The sequence below is a fragment of the Camelus dromedarius genome, chromosome 1, assembly GCF_036321535.1.
Source record: "Camelus dromedarius isolate mCamDro1 chromosome 1, mCamDro1.pat, whole genome shotgun sequence".
Classification (NCBI taxonomy): domain Eukaryota; kingdom Metazoa; phylum Chordata; class Mammalia; order Artiodactyla; family Camelidae; genus Camelus; species Camelus dromedarius.
Genome location: NC_087436.1, coordinates 97,156,400 through 97,181,114, shown reverse-complemented (window position 1 = coordinate 97,181,114; position 24,715 = coordinate 97,156,400). Strand labels below are relative to the sequence as shown.

General features: G+C 38.1%; 1 protein-coding gene across 4 annotated transcripts in view; it reads right to left on the bottom strand.

The window, feature by feature from the left end:
• ARAP2 (ArfGAP with RhoGAP domain, ankyrin repeat and PH domain 2) overlaps nucleotides 1–24,715 on the bottom strand; it is a 163,525-nt gene that overhangs the window by 104,805 nt on the left and 34,005 nt on the right. For all 4 annotated transcript variants that reach the window (XM_064487557.1, XM_064487566.1, XM_031436241.2 and 1 more), the window contains exons 7-9: nucleotides 14,877–14,946; nucleotides 8,697–8,817; nucleotides 824–1,002 (exon numbers count right to left, since the gene is read on the bottom strand). In XM_064487557.1, the coding sequence (XP_064343627.1) occupies nucleotides 824–1,002; nucleotides 8,697–8,817; nucleotides 14,877–14,946 (370 nt within the window). The remainder of the gene's footprint in view (nucleotides 1–823; nucleotides 1,003–8,696; nucleotides 8,818–14,876; nucleotides 14,947–24,715) is intronic.

The following is a 24,715-nucleotide window of genomic DNA, read 5'->3' as shown; positions in this document are numbered from 1 at the left end:
TCCTAAAAGGGGATAAGAAAATAATTTTCTTATACATATTAAAAGCCAGATACGGTAGAGAAAAAGAAGCCTACAGAATCACATGAAGTTACAGGATTTGTTAAAAACTTTAACGTCAGTCTCCTCAAACCATTTAAATTCTCTACTGAATCCTCTGATATCAACCGAATTCAACGTCCCAACAAGTCCTTCTTATTTATATATGTGATATGTGCATGTATGCATGTGCATATGTGCGTATGTGTGTACACCAATCATTTGCCTCTAGTAAATGATCTCCTTTGCAGTCAACATACCTGCTCAAAAACAAAAACAAAAAACAAAATACCCAAGAAACCAAAATCAAATAAAAAAAACAGGACCCCCCACCTCGCCCCAAACCCAGTAAACTCAAGAAATGGGACTTGTGCCTACTCTAGTTTCATCACAAAAGCAAAAGAAATGCAACAGGTGCAGAACTAGACCTATTTCATCAACAGCTTAACAGTTAATTGGTTCTTAATTATGCTCTCGTGTAGTTTTGCAACGTTCCTTCATCTAAAGGATACTTTTCAAAACTTAATTTCCATTGATTCTATTTCCTTAGTTCCTTAAAGAAGGTGATGTCCAGTCTCCAATTTGATGTAGATTACCTACCTGCTGCAGGTGGAACGGAGCCAATGCAACAAAGCAACTCTGTCGCATTTGGAGTATACAAGGCAAAAGCCAGACTCCATGAGTGAAAACATTAACAAGCCTAACAAACAAAGCATAGCTGCTCATGTAGTTTGTAAGGTTTGTAATACAAGGAACCACAATCTGCAATTAGTCCAGCATAGATCACCTGTTCGTTTTTGCAAAGCCACACGCTGTTTCCACTTAATACAGTAAAAATTTTAGCTTTATAGCCTCTCAGTTCAAGATATCCACATTTCTCAGGCGCAGCAACTGCTGGAGACTGGGAGGAAAGGGACTGTAATTTCAGGGCATTTAACAGTAGGCTGATCCAGTCATTTCTCTCCTCTGAAAATAAAGACAAGAGAAGGCACAGAGATCCATAGTTAGTAAGTTATAAAGACACAGCCATGTGGAAAGAGATCAACTTTCTTCGCAACAGATAATTTATAGATTCTTTCCCAGAACCACAACCTAAATGCTACTGTCAGCAGGGCTAATGGCCTAGTTCTGTTAGGGAAAAGAACTCACTCTTACTAGTCCTCCCTCAGTATCCACAGGAGACTAGTTCCAGGGCTGTCGTGGATGCCAGAATCTCCAGATGCTCAAGTCCCTTACAGTCAGCCCTCTGCACCCCCAGATTCACCAACCATGGGTTCTACCCACCATGGGTTAAAAATACCCTTGTGTGCAGAACCAGAAGGTATGTACTGGTTACAGGACTCCGTTGTCCTGCAACCAGTACCACTGGCTTCACCTGAGAGCTGAGCAGAAACATACAATCCCAGGCCCCGCTCCAGACCTAACGAATCAGAATCTTCTCCAGATGATGCGTATCCATGTTAACATCTAAGCAGCATTCTTTTACATTATTCATGACACTGGATTGTCTCTCTTAATATATGAGAGTAATATGGCTACGGAACAGCTAACAGATCGTACCCAGCAATGCAGTTACTAAAATACCCAGAAAAGCTTACTTTCTACAGGTACTTGGAACCTACTCAAGGAGGTGCTTGCCGTGCGAGTCACTCACCCGTCACTGACAGCAGCATCTCATCTATTAAATTAAAACTCAGTTCTCTCACTCCTTCCACAAAAACTAAGTGACCTTCAACTATATACAACACACCGTGTTACGGGCCTTGGTATTCGATCTAGTCCCCAGAGAGCAATCAAAGCTGTAAGTCAAGTTAGATGTGAACACATAAGGGAACACAGAATACTATAAATGTCATATAAATGGTGTCCAATAATATATGAGTCAATTCAGTGGAGGTTTGCTGAAGTGGTTTGCTGAAGGTCATATAGCAAGTTAGTATTAAAATTAGGGGAAACAAATGTTTTAACTCTCGGCACTTTGAGGGAAAACAAGGGCGTCTGTGCTAGGTCTTGACAATGAGGAGCAATTTCAAAGACAAAACTGGAGTCTGGGGGAAGGAGGTATAAAACAGTGTCTACGCAGGGGAAACACAAGAACAAACGCAGAGACAGCCAACGTCTGCTCAGGGACGAATTTATAGGTGAATATATTTATAATTTTGAACTCAGAGAAATAGTGGGAAAATACAGCTACGGAACCTACAGGGCCCTAGTAAGGAGTCTGGTCGTCATTACGGAGGCCGAGGAGAAGCATCTGACAATTCTGAGCAAGAAAAGGGCATGATTAGGATGATGACAGACCAAACCGGAAGCTTCGGGGTCAGCACAAAGGCAACAGAGACTTAAAGTACAATGAAAATGGAAAGAAAAGAACCTCCGAGGGGTTAAGACATTCAGCAGAGTAAAATAGCTGAGGTTTTAAATATGTTTGACCGCTGTTCTCAAAAAAAAAAAAAAAAAAAAATTACTCAGAAGAAAAGGTAGCTTGGAATCATGAACTGACCACAGAAGGCAGGAGGGTCTCTATTTTAGTTACAGAACCACCTTGGGTTTTCGGTGCCCTGGTGCGAGCATCTAGGCAGACTGGTAGCAGTATGTGAATGAAGGTCGTCTACACAAGACTCTTGATAGTGGATAAACGTTTAACGTAAAAGGAGAAGACGCGGTGCCTGCTGGAGGTATAACCAATTCTAGGAGGCTTGAAGATGGGCCAGAAAAAAGAAAAATGGAGACACAGTTATCAAGGTAAAAACCAATAAAACAGACTGAATTCCAGGGAGGAGAATTTTTTGAGAAGGAGAGAGTAAGCAGGCCTCAAGCTTGGGAAACTGGCCAGTATCTCAGATCCTTCTAAGACAGGTCTGCTCAGAGGTCATGTCATTGTGGACGGACATAAGTCTCCAGACTAGACTTGCTTACATTCAAAGATGGATCCAGAGTTATGTTATAGTACAAGTCTTAATTTTTAAATTATCTTCACTCTTGTTCACCTTCAAAACTACTAAAATCAGTTAGTTGTGTCTTTAACGACCACAAGTATTCACTAAAAACTCATTCAACAACATTTGATGGCAGGTATTACGTGATCCCCAAATAACAGTGCTTGTTCCTCTATATCAGAACGAAATATTTCTCCAACTTCCCCAGCATCGTTATGAGCTAAAAGGTGAAATATTCAGGTAAATAAGCCAATGTCGATGCACAGCAGCAACCCTACATTTCGCATCTGCATAGACAGACTGCGCTGTGGTAACTCATTACTTTCAGTAACAGCAACAGACCTTCCACTTCACTTGATGATTGCTTGTGATCATTAAATACACACACGATATTCCTGCCAAGGAAATGGTACACGATGTTTTTTGTTTGTTTGCTTATGTTAATCCACATAAATCACTGACTTTGAAAAGTAGGTCATAATTTAATGAACTGGGCCAAAGTGATTGTGGTTTCCAGACTACTATTAGCGTAGGTATCAGTTTCCCAGGAAATAATTTGAAACTGGCAATTGCATTAATTGTTGGACTCAGGTGTATAATGGCTGCATCTCAACAAATGGTTCCCTTATCGCCTAAAAGAATTGTCTAGCTCCTGAGGGCCTCATTTACTAATAGGAAGTAAACAGTCATGCAGAAGAACAGGACTGTACAGTAACACTCAGTTTATATTTAATTACCCAAGCCAGAGGAGATAAACAGTGATACAGACAATTCAAACACAATAAAAGAGATTACAAGTGTCATTGGTATTTGGCTGTGCCAAGTGCGCACATTGGCCACGGGGAACACACTTTGGTAAGTCACAATATTCCAAAGCAAATAGTGACTTTCCCCTGGGCAAAGGCAAAGCCAGATACTAGGCTGGCTTCTGCCTGCTCTTCATGCCAAGGTACTTTTATTCCTTCCAATAACAAATATTTATTGAGCACCTGTCTTGATCTAAGCACTGTTCCTTCAGAGAATGTGCTCTGACCTAGATATGCCTTTGCTCAGAGTAGAGCTTTCCAGGTTGGAAAAAGAAAAAAGGGAAGAGGGGAAACAAAATCGCCACTTTCTTGTGATTATGCTAGAATGTAAATAAAAGACAGCAGCCTTACCCTCAGCCTCAGCTTAGCTCTTGAGGTTTTCAGGAATGCCAACTTACAGTGCGCAAATCAAAACAGCTGTTAAAAAATCATTGACAGGAAAGACTCACTATGCTCTGGACCACAGGATTTAACAGGAGGCATTTTCATTAGCAACAGAGGATTGACTATATGAGGGATTACTACACGAGGGCCGTGTAAAACATTAGTAAACGATTCTAACAAAGTTTGGATAGACTCTTACTTTTGATGTAATATAATCGAACTAAAGATCTCTCAGTGTAGTGTAACCCACGATCAATATTACAGAAGGCATTACTACACACCAGGGTTGTTCTTGAAATTGATAATGACTCATTGATACAAATGTCTACTGAGGGCCCACTAGGTTCTAAGCCCTGTCCTCAATACCAGGAATGAAGCAGTGAACAAGACAGATCATGGCCTTCCTCTCCGGAAGTTCACACTCTTGTGAAAGGAGGAAGGCAATAAAATGTAGTTCTATGTTACATGGTGACAAATGCAAGGGAATAAATTAAAGCACAAGATGAGGGGCACAGGAAGCGCTATTCTATGTAGCGTAATACAAGTAGCCTCAGAAAGAAGGCAATGGTTAAGCAACAGCTTAGAAGAGGAAGTGATGTAGCAAGTCAGAAGGGTGGCTGAAGGAAGAGCGCTCCAGGACGCAGAAAGCAGCAGGCGTTGAGGCCAAGGCAGCAGCAGGTTTGGCACGTTCACGGGACCAGAGGCTGCGGTGCAGCGAGGAGGGAGAGCACAGAAGGAAACAGGACAGAGAGACCAGGGCCAGATGATGCAGGGGCTTCTGGACATCACAAGTACTTTACTCAGCGAGATGGAAAGACTACAGGACATCGGAAACGGACAGACGGGATCTGACTTCCTTGCTGAACGACTGCTCTGATAACTCTACTCAAAATATGACCACAGTCGATCCAGGGAGGTTATGGCAATCATCCAGGTAGACGAAGCGGTGGCCTGTGCCAGAGGGAAAGTGGTGGAGACACTGAGAATTGGTCAGAATCTAGACAAATTTCCAAAGTTACACTGGTAAGATCTGTTGTTGTGCTAGATGCAAGCGAGAGAAGATTTAACGATGGCTGCACAGTTTGCAGCCTATTTTTTCATAGGAGTCACTCAAAGTACACAGCAGAGAACTTTTAACTCTCATTGCTCTCCCTCCAGACATCAAATGTCCCATGCTCTGCTTTTAGAAACAAGGAAGATTTCTAAACAGGTAAGTCTATTCACCCAAAACAACTAAGGGAAATTTATATGTTTCTTATCCCAAATCCCTAAGTGTTTTTCACACACACACACACACACACACACACACACACACACACACACACACACAAGCTTTGCAGTTTCTGAGCTGCCACTGGAGGGCTGTACAATGTTGCACAGAAACAGATTTGAAAGGGTGACACACCTGCCTGTCTCCCGGGGGCTGCAGCCAGCTGATGGACATGAACACAGGGCCTGCAGCCGAGGGCTGGGACTGAAAATGGTCCTGGAAAGGGAATGACCACTTAGACTTCTTAAGCCTTCTTCTAACTATGAGAACTGCCCACTCAAAATATCACCTGTTTTTTGTACATATCTGCCTGTGTGACCACAGGTGCTAAGGGAACATGGGTCATTAGCTCTTATGACCCTCTGAGCAATTCCAGCGGGTCTGCTTGAGGACAAAAGGAATCAGACTAAATTTTCTTTTGGAGGAGGAGAATTTGAAAGATGTTATCATTTCCATATAATTAACTTTCAACTAAGAAAATAACAGTATTTCACTGGGAAACCCAGAGGAATTGAAGCCTTAGAGAATTTGTGGGGAAAAGATGCCAGATTGCCATCCTCTCTAAGCAATGCCAGCGGGTGAAGCGGCAGTTTAGAAAGAGTGATGCTGGTTTCTGGGAGACCAAGGACAGCTGCGTATATAGGTCATTCAAAACCTTTCACCAAAAGTGAAGAATTCATCTCTGTTGAGATGTCAATCTATTGTCCTTTCTGTTCTAAACTTTGATTTTGCTTCTTAATTAAACTGAAGCAAAGTTTAATTTGGCTTAAGTTCATTAAATCAAAATTTTTATAAGCAAATGTGGTTGATTTCTCAGTTCCCACCAAATAAAAAATAATCAACCATTTGTATATATGGAAGGAGGAAAAAAATACACTGAAAACATATTTAGTATCCTGTTAAAGACTCCATACTAAATACATAGACACATATGCCACTTACTTTCATATACATACACACACGCACACACACACACACACACACCTCTACACTCATCTTTAAAGATGTGAGTTGTTACTATGTAAAAATGACTTTCAATGAAAATAGCATATTCAGTAATTCCATGTGGATAAACTTCAGTTTTCACTGAAGCAGTATTTCTAAGGTTTCAAAAATTAAAGACGTAAGACTTTATTTAACAAACAATAATTCAAACCAAGGTTCATGAAATTCTTATACTCAGTTTACATCATAAAGATGAACTACACACCACAAAAGGACTTACTGGTCAATTGTAAACATTGTAACTTTTAAACATGTGTGGGTTGATACATTTTATTTAAATAAAACGTGTCTGTTTAATTTTTCACTGTTACAAGTAAATATGGCTAAACAGATTTTCACACAAGTTGGAAGCTTTATTTAGTACGTCTATATTAAAATGAAGACTATGTGGCATATGTGAAATTCACTAGGAGGAGCCAAGAGGAAGAGCTAACACCTCAAAGAAACAAGCAATCACCTCAATCACCTCGGGGCAGTGGAGGCCAAAGCATTAGGAAGACCATCCCGATAGCCAGGGTTTTAGGCAATGCCATGTGTTTTAAGAAGTACAGGAAGAGAGAATTTGTGATTTCAGATACACTATGGGTAACTTTCTGAATTTCAGGCAATCATTCACAATACATATTTCTATATAAAATACTCTAAGACAGGGGTTGGCAAACTTTTTCTGCAAAGGGCTAGACAGTAAATATCCTAGGCTTCCCGGCCATACAGTCTGCGCTGCCAGGACTCAAGGCTGCCCTGATGCACACAAACAGCCCTGAGGCAAAATGTAAATGAATGAGAGAGGCTGGGGTGAACAAGACCGCATTTACAAAAACAAGCAGTGGGCCAGGTTTAGGTTACAGGCCACACTTTGCCAACCCCAATTCTAGGCTATAGCTCTCGACATTTTTTTTTAACAGCAAGTGAAGTAAGAAACACGTTTTACGTTACACCAGGGTGGTATATACATAGGTATGTTTCACACTATGTTACTTACACTTACTGTAAGCAATGCACTTTGATATTTCTTACTCTACTTCATGTTTGTTTTTTGCTTTGGGGGATTTTGTGGGGGACCATCAGAAACCACTAAATTGATCTCACTAATGGCTAGTGAGTGACTCCTAGTCTGGAAAAAAGCTGCTCCAGTGGGTACAGCAGCTGGAATGTATCCATTTACTGATTATCCCAAGCAATAATGGAAGCTTGTCAGTGATACGTAAGATTTATTAGATGCTTTCTATGTGGCATGATGCATTGGTATAAGTTCTAGGAACCGAGCAGTTTAAAAAAGACAAATATTGCCCCATAACAGCTAATACGATCATCATTTATAAAAGGTAAATACTTACATGTGTAAAACAGAGTAACTGTAATACCTACATGCCTCATAAGACTATTGTGAAAATGAACCATTTAGCGGATATCAAGTATTCAGTAGTTTTTTTCATATCACCGTTATTTAAATAATTAACTACCAAGAAGTACTTTTAAAAATCAAGTTTCGTTATAATCGATACTAAAATAAAAGTAGGCTTTAAAATAGGGTAAAACTCTAGTTCTTTACTAAATGAAGATGGCCTTACCTACATTACTTAGAAGTAGTGAGGTTTATCGTTCTGATATGTTGATAGTCGATCACAGTTATAATAACTTTTAACTCCTCTGCCTCCCTTCCCTGCCCACCCCCAAAATATCAGAGAAAATTTAAAGGTTTAGGCTCCATCCATAAACCACATGCCATCTTTAGATCAATATTCACCATCTAGTGACCCACAGCAGATGACACAGGCGAAAAATTTCAAGAAACATAAATGATGCTCCAAAGTCAATACTAGAATGATTATTATGCCTGTGTTTTCAGTTAAAACCTGTCATACATAAGCTTTGATAAAACCAATCTTTTCATTGTTAGAAAAATCATTTCTCCACGTTAAACTTTTTGCACCATCAAAATAACAGCTAAAGGTGAGCTCCATAAGAGCAGAGATGTTTGTCTACTTTTTTTCACTGCTACATGCTCCCAATTTAGAGGCATCCTTGGCATGTAGTAGATTCTCACTAAATACTTGTTGCATGAGAGAATACTGAACAATGACTTGTCAAGTGGATTGTTTTAATATTAGGGCATTCAAAAAATTATCATAAAATGTTTAAAAAATAACATATTTAAAGACTGCCTGACATTTCTAGCTTAACTGGTTTATTAAATCTTCTGATGTGTCAAAAATTAGTGTCTGTATTTTCATAGGGATAAAGAAATAATCTTACCTTCTTTTTCTACTCTAAAAACAAAAGTTCTTTGTGTTGTAACAACTTCAAATTTGTTGTCGCCTTGAACTCGTACTGTAGATATAGCAGAAAGGGGAATTATTCCTTTTGAATACTTCTCCTGCATTGGTTAGAGAAAAAGATAACAGAAGACATTAAAATAAAATCCCCTTTATCAAAAACAGAATGGCACAGTATTTACAAGTGCTTTCTCTTTCCTCATTTCAGTCTAAATTTTATAAATCACATGCCAATAGCATATATCCTCAAATACACTTAATATGCCAGAAAGGAAAATATTAAGTGCCCCTTTTAAGTGGGATATCATTTCAATTTTCTCTTCATCTGGCATTAAGAGGTAATGAATCACATAAGAAAAATTATACTAGACTAGCAATCCATGGTTCCAAAAAACAGCAGTGTGTTCTTTTAAACAATCTGGTCCAAGTGATTTTACGGTGTTTGCAGGCATCTGCTGGCCATAACAGGTACTGTAACTAATCCATTTCAAAAGCACAGCTATACACTGTGAACAAGAATATTATCTCAGAAACCAGACTGCTGGATTATATCAATTAACCACATTACCCAACGCTCTGATGATAAAGATCTTAATCTCACTGCATTACTTTATGTTTTATACTCCAATGGTGAAAGAGTGAAAAAATGTGGATTCAGCTGTTTGCAATTGGCATATACATGTTAACAATTTTGCTCAAGAAAGTCATTCTGAAGACTCTTGATAACTTTCTCAGTCTTCATTTTCCTGGACCCTCCTAAACCATTTGGCACAACAATCACCCAACAATTTCAACTATTTACCAAGAGTGTAATATTTACTGGGCCCTGTGCTGAAAGGAAAATTCAGAGTATTTATACATTCAAGTTGCCTCAAAATGAAAAACCAATGAATCTAGGGAGAGAAAAGTTTAAAACTGAGGACAAACCATGGGAAATAAGAGTACAAAGATGAGGATTGTCAATTCTGCTTACAAGAGGTCAGAGGTTATTTTCACAGAAATCATGACATTTGAGCCTGACTTGAAGAAACCTTAAGTTTAACCAAATAGATAAGTGAAGGAGTGGAGGGGCTCCTGGCTGGCAAGATTGAATAATAAAAGCATAAAGTAAAGAAAGAAGAGGATTTGTAGTGTAGAGTCAAAAGAGCTAAGTCTGAAAACACACATCAAAGCCACATTATGGAAGACCTTGAGTGTCAAAAAAAGTTTGGATACAACTTCATGGGGTTTCTTCCAAGATTCCCTTCCATAGCATCATCCATGGAGCCATCACTTTTAAGCAGGTCCCAAGAATTTGAAACAACTGGTTAGGAGAAGAACGTACTAAATCATCCCATGCAGAGCACAAATGCCAAGTCCATATTCCTCCCGGCAGCAAACTCCAGCCCTACATAGCAAACAGGTACAAGTCAGTCACTCTGAGCAACATGGCGGTCTCCTGGGAGCTTTCTCCTCTGCTAGTTGAAGAGATACACTGTACCATCATGGTACTCCCTCTTAGTTATTTGACAGTTTCTTCTCCTCCACTGCTCTGCTCCAATCTCTCATCCCTGACTTTATGAGTCCATCAAAATCCTATTCACTCTTTAATGCCACCTTAAATAACAACCCAGTGAAGGCTTTCTTTTGTCCTCTCAAGCAGCCAAAATCATGCGAGAATCTTCGGGGAGAAGAGGGGGCAACTTCATAGACAAAGAAGACAGACGTCAAAGAATAAGTACTTACAAAATAACTTTTTCTTCTCCTTATTTTCCATTTTTTTGGCTTTATCTTCTCTAAGAAAATCTCTTCTTACTATTACAACTACCAACTTTGTGTGCAGAGTCCTAAAATCTGTCCCTTTCGTCCTTCTCTGTCCATTTCTATAAACTCCACTTCCATATTTTGAATCATCAAGAGTGCATATAACTGTCCCATAAGCACCTCAAACTTTAAAACTGAATTATCTCCTGAAAACACACCTTCCCTCTCTATCCGCCCTTTAAACTCACTCTTCCAGTCAATCAGCCTCAAGCAGGAGAGACGTCTACTGGTGCTGATCTTTCTCACCCACACAACGTGGGACTCTCCTCCCGTCCACAACGTCAACTTGCTTCCCGCTACTTCCTGGCTCTTTAGGCACATCTTCTTGAGGTTCCCTGAACATATCATGGTTCTTCTCAATCCAGTGACTCTGCGTTCTCTGTCTGTTCTGCAAGGACCAGTTTTTTGTACCCATCTTCACATACTTACTGGCTCTCCGTCTTTCATATTTCAGCATATATTGCTCCTGAAAAAAGCCCTTCTGACTAGTCTCTTCTCTCGGGCTCCTCATCCTCACCTGGGCAGATAACCCTCATTTGAGCTAACAGTAACCTGTACTTTTCCTCTATCGAAATTACTAACTCTAATTGAAATGGTGATTTTTTTTTTATATTTACCATGTAATCATTGGATTACAATCTTTCCCAATTGACTGTGTGACCTACATGTATTTTCTTCATCAGCTTTCACAGAATCAGTATTGTATGCATATTTTCTGAATGAATGAATCCTATGTCCAATCAATCATAATTACACAAACTCTGACAGCTCATTTTCAGTATTTTTCTAAATTTACTTTTTAACACTTCCGCTGGCCTGTGCAGCCCACACCCTAACAAATTAATGTCTGATTTATCGCACACGCTCCTGATTTACCTCCCTGCTTTCAGCTTGTTTTCCTTCTAACCTTTCCTGCATATTATCATTCAAATGTCATAGCTGGAGTTAATAAAGGCAAGATTTGTGGAGGAGGAGAACAAGATGGGTTTTGAAGTTTGCACAGGGTTTTCATGGATGGCAATGGCTAATGAGATTCAGATGGAAGAGCAAAACCAAAGAAGTGAAAACACGAGAAAAGACACACTCAAGGTTTCCACGGTGTGTACCCAGACAGAGTTGAAAAAGGTCACTGCAAAGAAATACACGACACGATTGGCTTAAAAAGAAAACCCAATAAATGCAGGTGAGTTACAAGGCGATGCTGAGCAATGCTCGACACAAAGGGTGCTAGGAATTTTCAGGAGGGAGAGGTCTTCTCCCCACAGTTGGGCACCCAAGGGACGGGAGGGGCACAGCGCCCTTGGGGACCACAAAAGGGCCTCTCTGGCTGTAAATGTGCAGTGGTTGACACCAGAAGGTGAAAGGTCCAGAACAGCCAAAAACGTTTCTTTACACTTTACCCCCAAGGTGATCCATTCTCAATTGTAGTTTGCCTACGAATTAGAGGAGCTTATAAAAATATATCTCTAGTGAGATAATCAACTATTTGTGGAATGAAGTGTTACCACTAACCCATTTTTCAGCAGAGAAAAATCAAACAGTGCTGTAGGGAAAGAGAGGGGAATTTTTAAAATGAGATTTTCCTTCCTTTAGCTCTCTTCAAAGAGATTAAAAAAAAATTTCTTAAAAAATTACAACTCACCTGAATGCCTACAATAATGGTGTTTGAAAAGTAAGTACTTATGGAAGAGTAACAGAAAAATAAATAAATACCCCAGAAGTGATCAAAACGTACTTAAAGGGGCGAGATATGATGTCACCTTAACCTCAGGAAGTTGCAGTTTCTCTAACGGCTCATTTATAATCTATTTTGAGATTCCAAGACAAATATCGACATTTTTAACACCGTAGAGTTGATTTTACATTTCTCTTCTAACACACAGTAAAGACAATACAGGGAAAAGAAGTAAAAAACCTAAATGACACCAGGCTCAAAATGGCTGCGTTCTTCAGAGTGTAAAATTTTCCTTACAGGAAGAAATTTTGAGCCCCTAACACACAGATATCTAGGTCAAGTTTGTCACTTATCTACCACTTGCAGACAATGAAGCGACCACGGGGCAACGTTGCCCACAGCTGAGTGAGAATGGGGGTGAGTTAGATTTCTTGGCGGGTGACAAGATATCAAGGCTGGTGGGAGGATGCCGTTTTCAGCAATACAATGACAAGGCCTTGCTGAGACATCAAAGAGTAACACTGAAGAAAGCAGAAGAAAACGAGGGAAACAGGCAACCCTGCAAACTACTTCCCGAGAGCCCGACCACATGTTCCTCAAGTGCACATTTACACACGGAAAGACCTGACTACTCACTGCACGTGACCAGGAAAACTGCACATCCAGCTGAGACGGCAGCTACGGCCACACCCACGCCTTCTGTTCCCTGGTCTTGAAATGCCACCTTCCCAGTCCACTAATCCATCCCTTTTGCCAGAAGAGTCACAACAGAAGCCATGTTTCCTTTCAGGAAATACTCATCCCAGTGTTTTTGTTCTTTTGCCAACACAAAACCAATCACAGAATAGTAAAGGAATAAAATGCCATAGGAAATCTGATTTTTAAAAAAAAATTTTTCATGTCAAGCTAAAGGATTTGTAATAATTCATTTTAAGATAAACTTTTATCTCAGTTTCCAACCAAGGCTGCATCATTTTTACTGTATTACTGTGGATAGGCATTCATCAACTCACTACAATTTAGATGAGCTTTTTAAAGGACAGAGTGAGTCCAGCTGGGCAGAGATACTAGAAATGTGGATAATGACACCAATAGCAATAGAGCCTGATGGCATGGAAGCCTGTCTCCCTTCTGAATAGTTCTCCTCCTCATTTCAATCAAACCAGAGGCGGGCACAGGTGCTGAAGAAAACCAGAGGTCAGATTGCATCTGATAGAGATTACCTTGTACCCACCCTAGGCGTAGAAACTGCCTCAACATTCAAATGAGCAAGCAAACTAAAGACAGTAGCTGAGGCAGAAAACCAGCTTTTAAAAATGTTCATCCTATTGTCTTGCAAATGTCAAAGGTGAGTTTTTAAACCTATTTGATGCTTTACCAGGACCACTGCAAAGTGAAATCAAACAATTAACACTTTCGTAAGCTTTTTATTATTCTTAGTGCTGTGGCATGTAGTGTGTAGTACTGTCTGTCTAAAAGAATATACTCTTCTTCCTTGTAGCACTAAAGAATCGATATATGAAAGGAAGTCTAAATCTCTATTCAAGCCACAATTATCACCAATATTAGGTAATGGAAACCTCTACATAATGAGAAGATAATGTTAGATTATAAACCAAATGTAAGAGAACATGATTAAATGAGTATATTGAACGAATGTATATGGTTAAGACTATAAAGTTATCTGATTTTAACTAACAAAAACTAGGCTAAATTTACCAGCTCCAACTTTTTAATTAAGGAAATTTTCAAGCACATGGAAGTTGAAAGATGAGTACAATGAACACTCCCATCCTCTACCTCAATTTGACTCACACCCTCTAACTCAACTGCTCGCATAGTCAGTTTTTGTTTTATCTAACTATGCATGTGTGCAAATATATGTATGTAAACACAATATATATATAGATAGGGAACATCTGAAAGACATTTGCAGATATAATGGCATTTCACTCCTAAATATTTCAGTATACATCTCCTAAGAATAAAGACATTTTCATACCTAATGAGAAGGATGTGATCAAAACAGTATCACATCAAGAACTCAGCTGCCTAAAGAATGTATTATAACCCCTTGCAATCCAGATATTCCATGAGCTCTAACTCCAGACACAAGCTTCTCAGCCTCCTCTCCCACTTGTCTCCTCCATACGCTCTGCCGTCCAATCAGACAATCGGGGCCTCTCACTGTTTTCTCTCTACCAAGTGCTGTTCTTTCTAAGTTTCTCTAGGTACAAACATTCCTCTTTCTTTAAAATCCATGACCACTGAAATCTGTCCAAGAAGTGCTCCTGGGTTTTTCCACAGCCCGTCCAAAGTACAAAATAACTTCCCCTCACTTCACCATTTCTCATTTATGGTGTCATCCTGTGAACATGTTTTAGTGTCGTCTAGGATAAAGGCAGTTTCTCGTTTAGGTGTCTGTCCCTCATGGCAATTTCCTGCAGTTGGTCAGAGATATTCCACAAATAATTTTTAGATATACAAATTTTTTAAAAATCCCAATTTTAATCTGTCAGGGAGAAGTTAAACTATGGAAAGAGTTAGGTGTTTTATCCTATGCAAATTCTTTTCACACTGATAGTCCAACTCCTGTTCTTAAAGACCAAGCCACGTGCTTAGTTTACTGATGTTCACTTAGCAAGCCCAGGGCAATCTTTGGAAAGTGTGAAATGTACTTACCTTATCGTTATTGTAATAAGAAATGCTAAGGCCGTCAAATTTCACCCATCTTTTCTGAAACATGCGTTTTCTGTAAAATATATGAAATCGTCATTTTATATTTAATAACCATAAACTTGGATTTTAGATACATTTGTAATATAACTGTTGAGTATGTTCCCATTTGCTGTTAAAAAGCAAAGAAAACAACAGGCATGAAAATGTACACTTTTGACAACAGTACATAGGAAAGAAAAAATACATACAATGACAATTTTTAATCAGGTGACCTAGGTATTTTTTTTTAATGTAGCTGCTAATGGTGTCATCACCCACATTTATAAGGCTGAGTGGAAAACAAAGTGTGGTCAGAAACACAATCATTCACCCATATCCCTTAAAGGGGCTAATCCCTTAATGAAGATAACATGAAGTTTTACCCTACATTAAGCTTATAACATTTTATCCTATTTTTTTCTTAATTTTTTGCTTTGGAGCATGAATAATATTTTGCTAACATAACAAACAAACAGCTTTGTCAATCGGATTTACATAGTTATATATTTTAATTCTGATCAAATAAGCTGAAAAAGCTGTCTAAATCTAGAGAATCATTTGCAATCATCCAAAATTCACTGAAACATTAACAATTTGGAACAAAGATCCACATGAAAGGCCAATGCAGTTTAAAATGGTTACTGACATGAAAAACAAAACACGACAGTATCCCATGTTCCTTATTTAGGCATAAAGGAGAAGAAAACATGTTCTGACTCTGTAAGGGAAAGGTGAAAAACCACTTCCCCTTGGGCTTGTTTTTATTTAGTTTCAGTCCCCTTCCCTGAAGTCAGACAATCCTAACGGTTTGGAATATCTTATTCTCTACATGACTCTCAGTGTGAACGGACACCATCTAGACACGCTCAGCCTTGAACACAGATAATATGCGAAAACTAACTTCTGGTCTGAAAAAACAGTCATTTCTAAACCAACAGGTAAATGACCATGTCTGCCTTTTCCTTTTGCACAGTTTCCTAACATGGTTAAGATAAGAAAATGGTAGAACTTTCTGTGGTTTTCAGATTTAAAGATAGAAAAAGCACTTCAGGAAGTGTGGAGAACCGGTCTTCCAGGCTGTTTCCTGAGCGCCACACACCTATGACTCCAGTGAAACACCATGAGCCTCCCAAACCGATCATCAGCCAAGTGATTCTGCTTAAGATAAACTTAGAATAAATCTGATCAAATGGAGAAAAGGTTTGAAATTCATTAGTGTGGACCACATTTTCACATATAAGCATTTAATAAATCATTAAGTAATACGAACATGTCAAGACTTTCTAATTATATAACCACAACGAACTTCCCAGCCCTCTTCACATCTTATCCCTCATCCTTCTGCTTCTGCTTAACTTCTCTTGGTCTGCAATGTGTTTTCTTAACCTTGCAACATCCGACAGTGTCGGTTCTTACTTCCTTCACTGACCTAAGCGTTCTTCAAGTTGCCAGCGTTAAAAGTTAAAAGGCAAAGAAGTACCAACCAAACACACAATAATTATACATTGAACAAAAGCACATAGCACTCATTTCATGTAATACTTAAAGGCAGGTAAACAGACATCTTCCCACACAATCCCAACTGTAATTCTATAAATCAAGATTTTGTTCTGGGCCCCCACCTACCTTACATGGTTAAGAGTGGTAAGCTTGAGCTCAGTACCTATAATCTTCCATTTCAGAATAAAAATTAGCAACATCTGTAGGCGATAAAGCTCTTAGGACCTTCCATTATCCCTCTGTTTCCTTTGCTAACTTCTCCTTATCTTTCAGAGTTCCACCTCAGCCACCTACACAGACATTCCTTTTCTGCAATTCCTCTCCTGGAGAATAACAAAGTTATTCTCCCTCAAAGCACCCTCTCCTTTTCCTCATAGCGCTTAACACAATCTCTGATTACATATGTTTGCTTAGTTGCTTAATGTCTGTCTCCCACACCAACCCTCATGCTTTACAAGGAAAAAGTCCAAGGAGGTTTCATTCTCCCCTATATGATAAGCAACTAACACAGAGACAAATATGGCACTAAAAACGAATCTGTTAAATGAATGAGTGACAAGATTATGCACATGTCCCTTAGCAACATGGACAAGATGACAGAGAAAACCTCAAACGACCGGCACTCAAATAATGAGCATCTTTTAAAAGAAAGGTTGGCAGAAGGCAGGAAAAACTTCTAAAAAGTCAGAATTAAATTCAAAGTTTGAAAACTTGTCAAACCCACTTTAACATGTCTTAGATTGTTTGGTTGTAGCAATTTGGACTCATAAAGCTTTCTTAGAATTCCATCACCATCTGGATAGACAGTTTGAGGTCTGAGACATCATCGAAGAGTTTTAACATTTGTGTCCACAGAAAAATGAGAAGGGGAGGAGGGTGGGCAGACAGCTCAGAGATCAGTCAAAGATGCTCCCATGTGACTAGTTACATTTCTTTTCTCAGGCACTGACTACAAAGGACACACTCAGGAAAGCCACCAAAACCTCAGCCTCTTGAGCGGCTCAACTCCTAAGATACTCCCCCCAACCATTTTCATTTTCTCAACCACGAGGTGATTATCTGATGTGTTCAGCCACTTCAACCCAATGTTTTTAAAGATTAAGTCTGTCTAATGATCGACTGAAGGACCAGGAAATGAGACAAATCCCAGTCCACGATAAAACGGAGTGAGTGTAGCAGGTGACAAATCAATTGTTTCGTAGTTGGAGAGAGCCACTGTGCACTCCCATCATTAACACGTTACTTCTGTTGCTATTCACTCAGCCACCATCAAATCTGTGGGTACCTGCTCTGCGGACACTACTCTCCAGCCATCCTGCCTCCTTTCTCTAAACTCCTTCTTGCCTCCTGGCCTTCCCACATGCCATTTTCTCCACTTGGAATGCTCCCTGCCTGCTCTTGATGAGGCTGGCTTCTTTATCCTTGAGACATCAGTTCAAAAGTCATTCCCCCAAGTGGCCACCGTTGAATAACACATTGGTCCTCCAGGTTCCCTGGGCCTCTTGCCCCATCTCTTTGCTTCATGGCACTCAGCAGAACTTGCAATCATATATTTGTCTTGTGTCCTCCATCTCCCATACTAGGTATTGAGATCCTTGAGTGCAAAAACCATTTATGTTTTTTATCAAGGTAAAACCAGTGACTGCCACAATTCCTAACTTATAAAACTGAATACTCAGTGAGTGATGAGTGAATATATATTTCTCATTGAAAAATGCTTCCTCAAATTTTCATTTTATGTATGGAGAATACAAACACTACTAACTTAACTACTTCACCCTTAATTTCATTTTTTGCTTTTATCAAATACTAAAGATCAGAATTTTTATATGACAAAATAAAAGCCTTGTAAAATATCTTGTTATTAAAGCAAAAGTAGAGTCTACAGAAAACTTGAAAAATTCATCATTAGTTTCCATGTAATTTTAAAATACATTTTAGAGTTAACCAGTTTTAAAATACATTTTTAAGATGTGTATATTTTGTACTTTCCTATTTAAAAATGCAAATTAATAAATTGTTTCTAGAACTAAATTTACATAAACATTTTTGAATCTATTTAACTCATTAAATGTGTCAGTATTCAACTAGCTATTTTCTGCATGTAAACTTCAATACTGAATTCTACTAACTGGTTATTTTAAGATAACTTAGATACTTCCTCACAATATAGTCCTCCTTTCTAGCAAATGGAAACTTGGATTCAATATTGGTAAACTCTATAAATTAATCAAAAATTCAACTACATAAAAGGGAGAGCTTGAGAAGTACTTGGTTTCTAAACATCAATACAATTTTAAATTAAAAAATGTTGGTGAATAATAAATTTTTAAGAGTTATCTTTTCTGTGCAAGAGTTAAATATTTTTCTCATATATTTATGAAAGTCTACTCAACATCAGGCAACTAATTCCAGTGTAATTATGTAAAATTAATCTTTAACATTCAATAAGAGATTGCTAAAGTACTTTAAGTTCTCTCTGATGAGGGGGATAAATTAGGAATTTGGCATTAATGGATACACACTACTATATATAAAATAAACAACAAGGGCCTACCGTATAGCACAGAAACTATATTCAATATTTGTAATAACCTATAAGGAAAAAGAACCTGAAAAAGAATATATATATGTGTGTGTATGTAACTGAATCACCTTGCTTTACACCTGAAACATTGTAAATCAACTATACTTCAGTAAATATGGTTTTTAAGTTTTCTCTGACATAAATGATGCCTTTTCCTTAAATTTCAATTAACTTCCCCTAATCCAATTAAAATTGATGTATTTAGTAAATGTTACAAAAAAAGGACCAAGTATAAAATACAATGTCACTCTAGCCTCTATTCCTACTATCACGTGACACAAATTAGACCTGAAATAATAAAGAATTATCAGCCAGAGAAGAGATTTTAAAGCCTCAGTCAATAAAGAACTTCTTTGGCACAATAATCTTCGTAATAAAAACAGCCACCACTTATAGAGTGCTTTGTTCTAGGCATTGTTGCAAGCATATACAAATATTAATTCATTTAATCCTCCAAACAACCATATGAGGCAAGTAATATTATTACTCCCATTTTACAGATGAAGGCACAATGGAATCATTAGGTTAAATAATTGGCCCAAGCCACACGACTAATAAAGAGCTTTCCAGTGAGTCAAATCTAGGCATTGTGGTCCAAAGTGTGTGCTCTTAACCACTGTACAAAACAGACTCTGGTATATTTTATAGCAAAGCATCTTGGATATCCCGTTAGGTAGCGATAACATTTGACCTCTATGCATTTAATATGTGAGTTCAACTTTGCAAAGTGCTTCAGAATTCCTTCAAGAAAAGGTAAAGTAGACAGGAAAAAAATTAGCCTTGGTTTTACCCTATTTTGTTTTTAGGGTGTCAAAGGGAAACATTTCTTTAAGAAGCTTTCTTAGAACATTTTATAAGGCATGTGCAGTGTTATTGAACGGATTTCTATCAGCTCTCTCCCTGAGCTCTGGCCGGGCAGGTGATGTAATATTTCGACCACTATTATAAATACAGCCTCACCACCTGGTGTCAGTTTTTGCTGTCTCAAAATTGTGTATCTTAAAATTTCTTTTTTAAGTACAGTGTATTACAAACAATTAATTATCTATTTATGAAGTATTTATATGAAGGCACCTCTGTTTAATTTCATTCCTAAGTGCCAGTAGGTTTTTTTTTTTTTTAAAGATTGTATCTTTTAGCTTTAAAAAACTGCAAAATTGGACAAGCATGCTAACCAACAATATTAATTTAGGGAGGCAGAGGTTACCAAACTGTCAACTTCAAATATCACATAACCAGAATGAACCTCAAAGTGATGAAGTCAAATTTATGACTTTTATTAATCATGGTATTTTAATCATGACAAACATACTTATCATTCTAAACAGAAGTATCTAAAAAAAGGTGTCATAAACATGCTGTTTCAGACTCATGTGCCTTGTTTACATAATCCTGAAGAATTATATGCGTATTTTCTCTTATTTTCTGCTCCAACCTTAACTAGCCTCAATATTTTTTAGAACTACTACAATTTCCAAAAGTATAGATTTTTGTTTATATATCTAATAATGAATTTTTTATTTCTTTATTTATTTAATTACTCTTAAGTATGAGGCTTTTAAATACTGCAGCATTAGTTATGAAGCATTTTACAGATACACATCCAAGGAATTATTATAATGTTTCTATAAAATGTCAGCATGTTTCTATTCTAAAGTGTATTTCCTTACTTTTAAGCAAACCAAAATGATAGTTTCCAAGATTCTATGAAGCAAAATGAGTTGGGGCCAGAAAAAAATAAAACAAAATTTCTCTGAAATCCCAGCTTCCGTCTCTGTTTTAAATGAGAAAAACACAAATGTTATTTACCACAAAATCCCACGTGCTAAAAAGTTTTAGAAGTCAATGATAAAGCATTTAACGTGTGACTACTAATCATTGCACTATTTACAAAGAGCTTAGTGCTTACACGACATAATAGATGAAAAGCCACGTTAAAAGATGACACCTCTTTATTTTACAGTCACACTCTATAAAAAAATAAAAATTTAACATGAAACCAGCTTATAGTTAAGATGATCAATTAAAAGCTTGTATTTATCTTTACTCCTCACAAAACCTCAAGAGATTAAAAAATAAATGAAAATGAATAAATACCTACAAACCAACACTGATGAGAGAAGGAAATGACAGTATTAGGAAACCAGGAAAGCACAAGGAGGGAGAGGGGCTGTCTCAGGAGGTTTCACAGAGCTGATTGCTAAGCCTACAAGAGTTCAAATTGAGAGGAAAACCAATTTACTCACAAAATCTCAGAAAGTCTCAGGAGATACAAGTACCAAGCAACTCTGGAAGTGAATATGAAGGAGAGGGGGTGCTGAGAACAGGAAGACTGACTGAAAGGCTACTGAAGAGATAAACTTGCACCCCTCACCACTCCACCCCAGAATGCATCCCTTACTCCACAGCTGGAAAACGGCACCTCCTCCTCCTCAGCAGGACCGCAGAGTTTTATTCACTAGAGAAGGTCAAACCCAGGTCTCTAGACTGGGAGACTCAGATATGGCTGAAGGTAGGGGACAGTATTACAGTAGAATCAAGTCCACATCATAAATATTTATTCTCAAAGTCCACTTTCCCTACTAAGCTCCCCAAATCAGCCTTACCACCCTCAATAAAGAGGCTCATTTTAAAGATGCTGGCATGAGGAGTCTCCAAGGAAACATATTAGGAAAGGCCTAACGAGATCATCTTGCAAGAAATAGACAGCAAGGTCCATCAGAGCACGATCCCACCAGCTTTGCGGCGTCTCCTTAAAGATGAACAGCCCAAACAGAGAATCAGTTATGACAGGAAGACTCAACTGATGCGGCAAACTTCATTGCTGTCTTATGTTAAGTAACTGCCACAGGGCCTCAACCTTCGGAAGCCACCACCCTGATCAGTCAGGAGCCGTCAACATCAAGGCAAGACCCTCCACCGGCAAAAAAGATTATGACCTGCTGAAGGCTCAGACAATGGTTTCTATTTTTTAGCTAATAAAGTGGTTTGTTTTAATTAAAAAAAATGCCCAAGATTAAGAAATATCTGAGGAAAGCATCTCAAAGATAAAAGATGGGGAAGAAACCCCCTCCAAAAAATTGAAAGAAACAAAGTCTACAGGAAAAGAAAGCTTCAAAACACTTATGAATAGCCACAGAGAGATAAGAGAACATAGGGTGTCTGTGAAACAATAGTACGTTATAAGAAGGTCAAAAGTAAGAAAGTGCTTTCTACATTAAACGTAAGATAACAAAAAGCAAAAGTGGGTTACAATACATAAACTAAATAAGCTTTCTTAGGCGGCTGTAGGATGATAAAATTGACATGTGTGTGTATTTTGGTTACTTCACAGATTTATAGTCCTGAGGAAGAATTTGTGGATAAATGAGCGATAAGTACATAAAAAAACTAAGCAAACAAAAAAAATCAGTAATTATTAATTCCAAGGAAATTAAAAGGTGGCAAATGAAAGAAAAAGCCATCATTCTATGTTGCAAAGCTCAAATATGAGTAGCCTTTACACAGTCCTAAGAATATTAAAGTAAATATAGATAAAACTCATTTTATACACCTACTTTAAAATATGATTAGATGGGAACTGTGTGTAGGCGGGTGAACAGCAGTGAAAATGAATAAACATTATATTCTAGGCTAATCTTTCCGCAGTTAATTCCGATCACTGAAAAGTCAGGAAGCATCAGTATGGAATTATTAAGATAAAGTAAATACCGAAAGAAACTACTAAAAAATTAGCAAGTGGCTGCCTCTTGTGATGAAGTGGGATGAGAGGAAACATTGCCCTTTTTTTTTCTTCCAGTTTTATTGAGACATAACCAACATACAGCACTGTATCAGTTTAAGGTACACAGCATAATGATTTGACTTACATTCCTCACGAAATGATTACTACAGTAAGTTTAGTGAACATCCATCTTCTCACATAGACACAAAATTGAAGAAGTGGAAAAATAATTTTTTCCTTGTGATAAGAACTCTTAATACTTCCTCTTAGCCACGTTCATATATTATAGCCGTGTTAATTTTATTTGTCATGTTGTTTACGTGCACTTATTTATCCTGTGAACTGGAAGTCTATACCTTTTGACTGCCTTCATCCAATTTCCCCTCCCCCCAGCTATTTTTTTAAAAATAAGTCAGGCAGAACTTTCAGACACTTAAAACCACGTGGTTTTATAACCACCAAAAAAACTAAACTTTAAATATTCAATGTAAACACATGATTTCTTTACTTTATGGTTGCCACGGTAAGAATTGACTAGAACTCACTTTCAGTAATGTTATCAAAGATCACCTGAAATGAAATGGTGCTCTTCTGAAAAGAAAGAAAATTGAGGTTTACTGAGCTCCAATTAGGGGGATCTGTGGCCAGGCCCAATGTTACCTACTTTTCCAACTGATCCCATGGAGAAAGTCTTGCCCTTACACTTTTACGTGTGGGAAACAGAGGTTCTGAGACGTTAAGTCACAGAGAGAATGAGTGATAGATGAACAATTCTAATTTCTGTCTGATTTCGAAATCCTCATTCACTTCTCTGTAGCTAGACTGACTGAAGGAAATTAGCCATATTATTTTAATAAATACTAAAACTAAGAATTTTTTTCCTCAAATTGCAAATAAAATATCAAAACTTTTATTCACTTGACACAGTCTTTACAAGTTATGTGTGATTTGAGAAATGGGCAAAAAGACACTCTTTATCAGAGATTTAAGAGTCAATGTTTAAATTCCACAAGGTGATTGATACACAACACCTTGGTCAGATAAAGACTTGTTAAGTTTCCACTACATTTGCTTTGCACTGAAAGCCTGGCCATAGGACAGCATTCCCAGGAGATCTGAGGCACTTGCACGCTTCTGTGCAGATGGGGAGTCGCTCCACTGTGGTAGCCTTGGAGACTCTGGGCACTGGCTGGAAAGTCAGCCTCTGACAAAGGTACCAACAGCAGAAGCTCTGATGTCCCACCAAGTCCCAGGACTGGCTTCAGAGTGCTCTCTCAACCACTGTTTGGGATTTAGCCTTTCTTTGGAGATTTGATCACTGGCTTTCAACCTGCACATGCAATTCACTGGCAGTTTCTCCCTCCAGGTCCTACAGCCCGATCTGCATCTTCCATAAAACAACCTCAACTTACCCTTCTATATATCTCACAGACTTTAGGACATTCAGATATCACGACACCCATGCCCTTTCACTCCCTCTCGCCTGAAAAGTATTTCATCTAAAACCGCCAGTTAAAATGGTACCCATTTTCCAACTGCTTTCTCCTCCCTAGAAGATCTTAGAAGAAATGTTTTCTCAACCTCTCTGTAACGTCATGATTCTGTACTCTGTGGACCCTTCTGTATCAATTACCATACTTTGTCTTTGAGTGTATTTTTATTTGTATTTTTTTCTGCCCTAAGTGGAAGATACAAAAAAGACATGGAACACATCCTGCTCATCTTTATATTCTTTCATAAATTCTTAAATGTATTATATATACAAACAGCTTCTGCTGTCCCAGGCTCACATGGGCACACAACGCTTCTCTATGGTTAAAAAAAAATTAGTAATACTTTTTTTAAAAAAGAATTTAACTGAGTAAGAAAGAAGTTCTAAATCATCTTGTCAAGTAAAACAGGAACTCCTCAAGATACAGTGCAGTTTTTGTAACTACGCTCTGTGTGTTAATACTGAACACACAAACATCTTTAGAAAACAGGTTAAAAAGT